Genomic DNA, 12,029 nt, shown 5'->3' with positions numbered 1-12,029 from the left:
TGTGTGAACCTTGATATTGTAGCTTTAGCTAGTGTCATGCAAAAGTCAAATACTTCTATTTATTTTATTGTTAATTTGTGTCAGTTACAGAGTGTTTTGGGTTGTTTAGTTCATGTTTGCAGTGTTTCAAATGTAATTGTAGTGTCACCCTTCTGTGTTTTGCATTGTTGTTGTACTCTGTTTTCCGTTCTGAGCAATGAAATGCAATTCATAGTTGTCCACATTAGAGTGAGGCCTAAAATATCCCTTCAAAATGGCTAAAAATAATGTTTTGTCTAGACAACAGACGAATCATAATGACGAAAACAGACCACAGGTAAAACAAAACCTTTCAATGGGATTCCAATAGATAAAAAGGCTGTATCTTACAGAAATACTACATGTATTCTCAATGAATACAAAATAAATCTGTTAAGTATTTGTCAGATCAAAAAGAACAAACAGTAGCACTATCCACATTAATGTATTTCTCTCATGCTAACGTTTAAATATGACCCTAAGTCAACCACAGGACCAGCCTCACATCCTGTAGAATGCAGAAAAAGGCACTTCCTCATTCAGTGGAGACCTGTCTCTATGGTAATGAGAGGGAGTCTTGACAAATCATCAATGAAGAAAAAGAATGAGCATACACTGTAAACACTAAAGTAATATATTCGACAGGTAAACAACAGCAAATACAAAAATGTAGATAATGGAAGTTATTTGGATTTCCTATTTTATAACATATGTGATACAATAATTACAAAAATAATCACAGTCATTGTTTCAAAGTGCTCAGGAGAGTGTAGAGTTTAAATAGTTGTGAAAAAGCAAATAAAATTGTCAGTAGTAAAACAGTCTCGTACTTCTCTTAAAGTTGAGTTAAGTGCAAGGATTATAATGTGTCAGACCAATTTAACCTTTTCTAAAACAAAATTTAAAAAGCTCCAAGACAAAATTATAAGTGCGTTTAACAATAAAGATTCAGTCATTTCATACGTGGGAAATTTGTGACTTTTGATTTTTGCGAAGTTTTGATTTTATGTCAACAACAGGGATCTGCAAAGGAGGAACAATTTTAGGTGCTGGGCTTTGTTTAGATGTCTTGACTCCACTAGGGGGTGTAAAATCCTTCTTACCATTGGTTGGCAGCGGTCTGTCTACTCTGTTTTGATTTTTATTTCGGAACTCAGAAGCGCTACGTGGCCTGCCATGTTGAGCAGTGGGTTTAGACAACTGACGACCTCTATCCTGTTGTAAGTCTCGCCCAGACTGAGACTGTGAGGCGGAGGAACTACTAGTAGCATCCTGAAGCACAGTGTCAGGACTTCGTCTTGAGCTAACATTCACAGTTTTAGTCCTTGTTTGCTGCCTTGGTAAAGAGTTGCTGCGTCGCAATTGTGAGTTCCTCGCCAACTGGCTAGGCACAGGACTGTCAACCACACATCCAAGAAGCTTTTGCTTCACTTCATAGCTGTCTTTTGATGATCCCACCACTTTAATAACATCCTGTTCCAGCCAAATCAAAACTTTGTAGATGTCTTTGAGCTTGTGCATTTCACGAACAATTAGTCTCTTCTGACTAATACCAAATTTATTCAGCTCTATTTCTTGTGTTCGTAGAGATGAGGTGATGTCCTGCATGAAGTAAGACAGTTTCTTACCTGCTTCCTTACAGTCCCCTCCCAAGACTCTGACAATAAAAACCTCTGAATTATCATCATGCTTAATATGAGTGCTGTGATCGGATTCAATTTTTTTAATAACATCTTTTTCAAAGTACACTGTGTATCTAAACACATCTGGTTCCACAGAGAAAGAAAACTCAGTTTGCCTGGGAGAAGGGCTCTTCCAGATTACGTTGGATTCATCATTGTACCTGGAGGGACTGCTAAAGGAGCCTCCTGAGCTTGAGCTTCCAGCCAGTGGAGAGGCAGGCTGCAACAGTGGCAGACTGTTTGGAGACTCTGGGGATCTTGAGGTTCTTGCTGTAGATGGGCTACTGGCCCCAGCATACATTGAGTTGCCATTGGCATGATTGTGTCTCAATTTGGATTTATGTATGAATTCATATTCATTGGGGTGATATTTGGAGACAGAGCCATTTGAGTAGCTATTAGTGTAAGGCAGAGGTGTTTTTCTCTTAAGATGGCTTTCTTGATCCAGAAGCTGCATGAGTTTTGAATGGATGAGTTTAAGTCTGAAAAAGGAGCCCTCCAAATGCAGCTCACCTGATCTGGGCTCTGACACCTTAAAGCCATTGCTTTCAAGAAGATATTGGATTTCTCTCTGTCTGGAGAACATATTCACATTGAGGGATGCTTCAACTGGCATGTCCAGCTAAGAAAATGGAAACATGAACATATGCACAATCATGTTAAGGAAATATCTTTGTCATGCTTCTAAGTTGGACATTTATCATTTAGAACAAAATATTCAAATGCAAAAATTAAAATGTCAAAACACTGGTAACTGTATTTAATTTGCAGTAAATTGATTATGTGTAAGTAAGGATCACCAATAAACAGCATTACCTGAGGCCGATGTACCCTTTTAACATCCAGTGGGTAAAACTGACCTTCCACTTCCAAAAGATGACGGTGTTCCAAAACTCCAGGTACTAAAATATTGAAAGAAAAACAAGGGGTTTTACTCATGGATTCAGATATTGCTCGAAAAGTTTGAAAAAACACTTGAGGAAACAAGAGGAAAAATATTTTGAATATATTAAGCAAAGTTTTCATACCTTCTGCTGATTCAAAGACTACATACGCCTGGTCTTTGGTAGAGGTTGGATAAATCACTGTTAAAACATCTCCACCCTTGTTACTGCGCCTCAGAAAGTGCACGGTTAATCTGTCAATCATGCTTTTTGGGTCGATGTCTGGAAGCCCAATAACTTCGATAACCATTCCATCTGTGTCCATGATTAGGCTAAAACAGTAAAGAGTGGCGTCACAAAATATCAGTTAATGTCTGCAACATTATACTTTTTTCTTTTTACATCACCAGTAAAATAATCATTGTTAATGGCTGAATTACACCTGTCTACAGGTCTAAATCTGTTAAAACAAAAAAATAACTGCATAAAGGTTAAATAAATACTAGGGCTGTCGATTTAACGCGTTAAAATATGTGCGATTAATTTTACAAAAAATTATGTGTTAAAAAAATTAATGCAATTAATCATCAGAAATTCCTGAGAAATTCAAGCTTGTAGTACCACCTGTTTACTCCAGAGGGCAGTAAGTGAAACTTCAGCTGTGTGAGCAACACACAGTTTAATACAGTGAACAAAACATTAACAACCCTTCAGCGGACACACAACACAAACATGCATTACGTTCTTGCGTTCAAAACACTTGAAGGAGCGCAAATGCGAACTAAGGGATCTCAAGATGTGTTTAAAGATTGAGTATTAAACTGTATTTAACTTGAAACAGTGACCTAAACATTTGATGTTTATGACGCAACACACCCGAGTTTGTCGCGTGACACAAGCATGTCTGACGCAGGTCGTATGGTCTTTACCTCACAAATATTTAATTACCAACAAGGTTAATGAGGTGTCCTTTAAACTGTTACACCGTTTTACCCAGTCAATCTTTATTTAAGAAACATGCTCTCTGAAATAGATCCACTTTCTCCTTCTGTAATGCTGTAGATGAATCTGCCCTCACCTTTTTTGGGAATGTGTCCACGCTGTAGTATTTTGGAGAAAATTTTGTTTGTTTGTACGTACCTCTATTTTAACAAATTTTTCTTTGCTTTATAAAGATGTTTTATTTGGTTTTCACAGTTTTGATAACTTAAGTTAATATTTCCTGATTAATCTGTTTATTTTTCTTGGCAAGTTTTTTATAAATATGTGTAAATTTATGTCTATAAAGTCCCTATTTGCACTTTTTTGTAAAGACTTGAAATATTATTTAAATACTCCAACAACTCCAATGCATTGAAAATCATTGCACTATGTAATGAATATAATGTCTTGGCATTATTGTAAAATATATCTGTAGTATTGTGTACTATGTATACCCCTGGCTTGTTTCTAAAAATATGTCTGACGCAGGTGTACTTTGACGGGCTCTTAAACATGCCCTCAAAATAAATCTCCAACTGATTGACAAATTCACTTGTGAAATGGATTGCTGTAAACTGTATGCCAATATGATCAATAATATGGTAGTAAACAATACATTGTATTCTAAAGCTAAAAATTATCTGAATATGTTTTTATTTTATTTATATATATAAATATATAATTTTTTTATATTTAAAGATAACTATGTATAATTATTTCATCATTATATATTGAATTATTGTTATATGAGGGGCTTTCTCAGCAAATATTTGTATGCAAATTGTAAAAAATGTTATCGATTGACAGCCCTAATAAATACATAAATGTCAAAAATGGATTCAAAAGCTATGCCACAATGTGAAAGCCATGCCTCCTCATTATATGTTGCCTATAGAGTTGATAAGAAGTACAAACTTTTACACATTCTCACGTCTGGCAAAGAAATGGCTTTTGTCAAATCAACTTTGCACCCATATGTGACCGATGTTGTGCATGTAATGACTAGAATTTTTTATTATTATTTATTTGGTCAATGTAAATTTCATTATTCATGTATGTATGATATATTATGGATTTTATTATAACATCAGCCTGCCCAGGGACTACGGGTGGAAATTAGCTCTTGAGCTAAAACCTGGTACTATGCATCTTTCCCCTTGAGGTTAATGTTTATTGTACGCTGTCCCTGTTTCTCTAAATAAAAAATAAAATAATAAAAAAAATAAAAAGAATTATGAAATAGGATGAATAAATAAATAAATGAAGAAATAAAATATTCAGAACAAAATTAGGAAATAAATATATAAAAATAAAAATAAAATAAATAAATTAAAGAAGGAGAATTAATAATAATACTGGAAGAAAGTTGGGATGCTACTATTGATCGGCCACCGATCGGTATCGGTCTACATTCAATTCCTATTACTCGAGCGTTGGTTTTACAGTATAATTTGGCTGATCACATCAACCAATTCCCAATTGCTTCTTTAAGACTTCAGCATCACTGTCATGTCATCACAGGTTGATGGGGAAACACTAGACGAACATTGTAACAAAACAAACTTGATTCTGCGGTTAGGGACGATGCAGTGTGAGAGGTATGACGTATATGAAAAACTTGTGTTCAATATATGACGTTTCACACACAACACGGCAAAGTGACAGATATGGTTATTTATTCATTGTCACTATTTCATTGAACTATTACTCTTAATTATTGTATTATTTATATTGTATATATTTCAGCATTATATTTATTGCATCTTATTGTAGTATCTCAAAATTTTATATCGCAGTATTTTTTTAAATCAGCCTGGTCTCATGAACATTATGTGACCATGGCAACATTTTTGCTAAACTAAATTACGTGCCTTAGTACAGGTATTTTTTCTGCAGTTTCTCAGTGAAATGTCCAGCGTGGGGGAGTGAAATGGTTTTTAAGGCAAATATTAGTTGGAGATTTTATTAAGTAAAACGTACCTCCTACACTAAACAATTTACCTTAACTGAACCGATAGTGATCTAAAATCAGATGAGAGGTAGACACAAAACTGATATCCTTATCCTCAACCCACTAGAAACAACTAAAAGCACTATAAGTTACTGTGGTATTGGAAAATTGACAATCATGAGTTACCACATTACCATGTCCTAAAGCCATTCCAACAGAACGGTTGAGTATGTGCCGAGAATTTTGGACCAAAGAAGGTTTATGATCGTGCCATGCTCATATAGAAATGCTACTGTAACCGTTTCGTGCCGTGCTTAGAAACGTTCAGTGATCACCAGTCGGTGGTTTATGGATCTAAGTTGGGAAAAATGGTAGGCAAAGTGAAATCTTATACTGAGCCTCGGATACCTCTGAATATGAAAAAGGCCAATGCCAAATTGGCAAACAGAATTTGCATGTCCTGCCCCCGGACATGTGGGTATAAAAGGCGGGGATTGTGCATCTGTTCAGTCAGGTTCTGCACTGAGGTGCCGAGAATACGGTTCGGCCATTACAGCGGCTTGGTGCAGTGTTGTGGCAAGGGGGACACAAAGTCTCGTTCCCTCCATCAGGGAACGGGGGTTACACTAGTAACCTAGACATTCCCCTTCTGTCACTCACTCGACGTTGTGTTGATTGTAGTGACAAAGGGTCCCTATCAATAGCGTCACCTACACTGAACCATGTTATGTGATCTGCTGATGCTGGTGCAGCAAGCTGTAGCATACCAAAGGAGCATGAACATCAGACTGCACCTAACCCTCCCCGATGCCCCACTAAGATGTCATATTGTTTTTATTAGGTTCCCGGTATCTGAGGATTCCCTTGAGGGGTGGGAACAAGTGACGTGGCAAGCATGGGAGCAGGCCGTGCCAGCCTTTGCCATTTCCTCTCTATGTTTCTCCTCACAGAGTGTTAGATGCGGCTGGGGCCATATAGCTATAACACGCATCGGGGAAGACGTTCTTTTGCAGTCCTATTCTTTCAGGGGGAAAAGACCCCGCAGAGACCACATCCTGCCCAGGCTGGGGGAGGTGAAAATGTGGCAAATACGTCACATACGTTTTCAGGCCACATGTGGAAGTGGCGTGGTGGCAGATCCTACCTAGCGATGGAGGAGTTGCTACAAACATGGTGACAGGGGCAGAAGGGACTGCCCAAGGGAGACGTGGGTCCACCTGACAGGGCAAACAGGACCAAACCGTGGAAAATACATCACAGGGGGATTAATCCGTGACGGCCAAACCCTGTGGAACACCTATTCCAGTACAGAGTAGTTAGTACACATAGTGGGTCTGGTCGGGAATTCCTCAGCTGAATATGCAATCCAGAGGGCTGGGGAAGAGAAACATCCAGGGAGCGTGAGCCTTGTGACTTTCCTGGGAGAGAGAGCACACGTAATCGCCTCAGTGGAGGGGAAAGGCGCTTGCGCAAGTGGTACACCCGGTCAGTCATCCCATGTTACCGAGTTCTACATGCTCAGACCTGACAAAACATGGGACGAAACCGACGCAACTCGGAGATTGTAGAATCTTGCAAATGTATTGGGTTTCATCCAGCCTGATGCTCTACAGATGTCTGCTAGAGAGGTGCCATTGGACAGTGCCCAGAAGGATTCCACACTTCTTGTAGAGTGTGCTTGAACCCGCAAGGGGGAGGGCACAGCCTGGGTCCGATAGGCCAATGCGATGGCGTCGACTACCCAGTGGGCAAGCCTCTGTTTGGAAACAGCATTCCCTTTCCGCTGTCCACCAAAACAAACAAAGAGCTGCTCAGAGAGTCTAAAGCTCTGTTTGCGGCCCAAATAGGTACGCAAAGCACGTACCGGATACAGCAATGAATAGACTGGGTTTGCTTCCTCCCGGGGCAGCGCTTGCAGGTTCACTACCTGGTCCCTGAAAGGGGTCGTAGGAACCTTGGGCACATAGCCTGGTCAAGGTCTTAGGATGACATGATTATCTGCCTAGACATTATCAGCTCAAACACCCACAAAATGTATGCATAACTGTAATTTGGATGTGTAATTGTCTTGTTGCGGGACGATTCTGGGTGATACACCGGAGGATGCCGCTGATCACCATGATATGACACACTCTGCCAGGACTGTACAGAATCACTTGCACTGCTGTGATCCAGACACCTTAATCATCTCTTTAACATGCCGAAAGGGTGCTTGACTGCTTGGCATCCTGATATATGCCAGGTTATAATGCTTTTCTCCATAATTTAATCCTTTTTTGACAAATTACTGCACATATGATCAAAAGAAAATGTACACATGTTGAGCAAATTTTTGTTAATGAAGTGCAACTTACAATGAGCCTAATTTAAATAGAAAGGAAGTGTGTTTGCACAGAAAGGAATAACAAATACTTTAAAAGCTCAAAACGCATTGCAAGTTCAACACTTGTCTGCTAAATAGATTGTTGGTGGTTAGTGAATAAGACGCAGGTACAGTATCTCACAAAAGTGAGTACACCCCTCACACTTTTGTAAATATTTGATTATATCTTTTCATGTGACAACACTGAAGAAATGACACTTTGCTACAATGTAAAGTAGTGAGTGTACAGCTTGTATAACAGTGTACATTTCCTGTCCCCTCAAAATAACTCAACACACAGCCATTAATGTCTAAACTTCTGGCAACAAAAGTGAGTACACCTCTAAGTGAAAATGTCCAAATTGGGCCCAAATGTCAATCTTTTGAGTGGCCACCATTATTTTCCAGCACTGCTTTAACCCTCTTGTGCATGGAGTTCACAAGAGCTTCACAGGTTGCCACTGGAGTCCTCTTCCACTCCTCCTTGACGACATCACAGAGCTGGTGGATGTTAGAGACCTTGTGCCCCTCCACCTTCCATTTGAGGATGACCCACAGATGCTTAATAGGGTTTAGGTCTGGAGACATGCTTGGCCAGTCCATCACCTTCACCCTCAGCTTCTTTAGCAAGGCAGTGGTCGTCTTGGAGGTGTGTTTGGGGTTGTTATCATGCTGGAATACTGCCCTGCGGCCCAGTCTCTGAAGGGAGGGGATCATGCTCTGCTTCAGTATGTCACAGTACACGTTGGCATTCATGGTTCCCTCAATGAACTGTAGCTCCCCAGTGCCGGCAACACTCATGCAGCCCCAGACCATGACACTCCCACCACCATGCTTGACTGTAGGCAAGACACACTTGTCTTTGTACTCCTCACCTGGTTTCCACCACACACGCTTGACACCATCTGAACCAAATAAGTTTATCTTGGTCTCATCAGACCACAAGACATGGTTCCAGTAATCCATGTCCTTAGTCTGCTTGTCTTCAGCAAACTGTTTGCAGGCTTTCTTGTGCATCATCTTTAGATGAGTCTTCCTTCTGGGATGACAGCTATGCAGACCAATTTGATGCAGTGTGCGGTGTATGGTCTGAGCACTGACAGGCTGACCCCCCCACCCCTTCAACCTCTGCAGCAATACTGGCAGCACTCATACGTCTATTTCCCAAAGACAACCCCTGGATATGATGCCGAGCACGTGCACTCAACTTCTTTGGTCGACCATGGCGAGGCCTGTTCTGAGTGGAACCTGTCCAGTTTACCCACTGTATGGTCTTGGCCACCATGCTGCAGCTCGGTGTCAGGGTCTTGGCTATCTTCTTATAGCCTAGGCCATCTTTATGTAGAGCAACAATTCTTTTTTCAGATCCTCAGAGAGTTATTTGCCATGAGGTGCCATGTTGAAATTCCAGTGACCAGTTTGAGGGAGTGTGAGAGCGATGACACCAAATTTAACACAACTGCTCCCCATTCACACCTGAGACCTTGTAACACTAACGAGTCACATGACACCGGGGAGAGAAAATGGCTAATTGGGCCCAATTTGGACATTTTCACTTAGGGGTGTACTCACTTTTGTTGCCAGCGGTTTAGACATTAATGGCTGTGCGAGTTATTTTGAGGGGACAGCAAATTTACAAGCTGTACACTCACTACTTTACATTGCAGCAAAGTGTCATTTCTTCAGTGTTGTTACATGAAAAGTTATAATCAAATATTTACAAAAATGTGAGGGGTGTACTCACTTTTGTGAGATACTGTATATGTGCTGAAATAACACACACAAAAGTGGAGCTTTTTTCACTGTTTAGTGAATTCCCCTAATACTACCATACTCTGCCCCCTCCACCACAACGTTTCCCACCTTAAAGATCAAAATGACCATCCAAACGTCGCATCAGGGTAACGCCACTACTACAATGCAAGCAAACCACGCGACAAACTAAAGCTCCACATTCAACTGAACTACGCAATTGTGGACAGCTCTCGCTTGCAAGTGTAGAAGGGGTGATAGATTGTAAATAAGCTACTGACTATCCTGAATCGCCAAGCGCTGATCGATGCAAAAACGTACACGTCGCAAAAAGACTGGAAACTTTGCAACCTTCTCAGAGAAGCACGAAACGTGGAAAACCTGTTTTTCAACAAGCGTTCAATCATAAAGCATCGCATGTCAGCCACTAGCTATTTTTAAATGCAATAAAGAGTAATTTAACGATAAATGCATAACTGTTGATGACGTAGGCCTATTTGAACACTTAGAAATTAAAAAACCGTACCTTTCGCTGATATAAATGTAGAAATGTTTTGTTCGCCAGAGTGAGGTACAAAAGTAACACTCTCTCAACTGTCCTTGTTGAATAGTGAAAGTGAAAGTGCGCACTTGTGCGTAGTGCTCATGTCTCCACGGAAACAAGTGGCGCGCTACACCCGATCAGGTTCCTTGAGTGATCTTCCTCTTAGGTCTTATTTATCCACCTTTTCACCGAAAAGCCAATAGTAATGATATGTCATAAGCTGGTAGAGTTACAGCTCTCTGCTCCCATTGTTCATTTGCAGCTCTTCCATCTGGATTGACCCTTGACCGATCAACGTTCCAGGTACATTACTTTCAGTCACTTAGATATTTACATCTTTTACTACAGGTTCAGATGATTTTGCCATTAATTACCATTTTTTTTTAATTGACCAGATGGGACATTAGGAATCATATGAAGACACTGTGTTTGGGAGCCAAATATCGAGGAAATGCTAATTAGTATGTGTAAGAAAGAGATAACAGTGATTTATTGACATGTTATGAAGATAATGTTGACCTGTTAGTTCTGAGGTACAGGTATTCCTCCATGTCTTTATCAGTGATTTTTCTTGATTAAATACCTGAAAACGTAATTACGTTTTCTGTACAAAATTAATCTCAGGCTATGATCTTTTATTGCTATGCAAATCAGAATCAGAATTGACTTTATTGCCAAGTAAGTTTTCACAAACAAGGAATTTGCTTTAATGTTTAATGCATACAATAACAAAACAAAACAATGCATTTACAAACAAACAAATCACAGCAATAAACCGAGTAGGCCATTTTGTAATAATAATAATAATGTAAATAAATATTCTAAAATGTAGACTTAATTTACATTAAAAACATTCTAAACTAACAATGCACGTGGACCCTTGTGACCACTTGCTTAAACTGAGACACATTTTGTAAACCAACGAAGTGAAGGACACAATTAAAACGGGTATTGATATATATTCATGGGATTCAATACTCCACATTGCAATAATTAGCAGACAAGGATAATTCACTTACTAGCAATCTAAGACTTTTCAAGCTGAATATTTTAAATTATACAACATTAGTTTGAGCAGTGATAGCAGGTTATATAGGAGACATGCCACCTCTAAATCTCACCCTATTACATAAACGAGTATTCCAACAATAACAGCAAGGAATAGTATCTATCGACCAGTACAAACTCTTCCCAACGTTGTCGTCAAGCGAAGCGAAGACTCGGAATTTACTTCAATTTCAATATTAACTAGCGTCTTCTTTTTCTTTTTCTTTTTCTTGTTCTTGTTCTTGTTCTTGTTCTTGTTCTTGTTCTTTTTCTTCTTTTTCTTTTTCTTTTCTTCTGGGTTTAATGTCCCATTGCCGCCACCCACTGTACATTAAAGGTCCTGCATTGGTGAGAATTGTTTAGTATCCTATATCCTATATAGTATCCTAGATGCATACAAACTCACAACAAATGTGAATATATATAAATATATAAAGTTTGGAATAATGTACAGATTTAGCTGTTTTGGAAAGAAATTGGCACTTTAATTCACCAAAGTGGCATTCAACTGAAAATCATAAAGTATAATTATAAAGTCAGGACATTACTGATGTAAAAAACAGCACCATCGTTATTTGAAAAAATAAGAATGTTTTATCAAATCTAGACAGACCCCTTTTCCAGCAGCTATCACTCCCAACACCTTATTCTTGAGTTAGTTCATTTGGTACTAGAAATTCACTTGCCATTATATCAAACACAGCTGAAATCTATTTAGTTCATTAAATGAAGCTTAACGTTGTCTTTGTGTTTGTTTTTGAGTTGTCAGTATGCAATAGACTGGCATGTCTTAAGGTCAATATTAGGT

The 12,029-nt window shown here is 39.1% G+C and overlaps 1 protein-coding gene across 1 annotated transcript; it reads right to left on the bottom strand.

The window, feature by feature from the left end:
* Window positions 1–363: 363 nt before the first annotated feature.
* Window positions 364–10,226, bottom strand: LOC127651017 (uncharacterized). Its single transcript, XM_052136713.1, has 4 exons — window positions 10,157–10,226; window positions 2,729–2,916; window positions 2,517–2,602; window positions 364–2,322 (listed from the first exon to the last, which is right to left on the bottom strand). The coding sequence occupies exons 2-4, from the start codon at window positions 2,907–2,909 to the stop codon at window positions 976–978; spliced, it is 1,614 nt and encodes a 537-aa protein (XP_051992673.1). The 5' UTR covers window positions 2,910–2,916; window positions 10,157–10,226; the 3' UTR covers window positions 364–975.
* Between the last annotated feature and the right edge of the window lie 1,803 nt (window positions 10,227–12,029).

This window comes from Xyrauchen texanus, chromosome 10 (assembly GCF_025860055.1).
Source record: "Xyrauchen texanus isolate HMW12.3.18 chromosome 10, RBS_HiC_50CHRs, whole genome shotgun sequence".
Classification (NCBI taxonomy): Eukaryota; Metazoa; Chordata; class Actinopteri; order Cypriniformes; family Catostomidae; genus Xyrauchen; species Xyrauchen texanus.
This window is presented reverse-complemented; position numbering and strand designations above follow the sequence as displayed.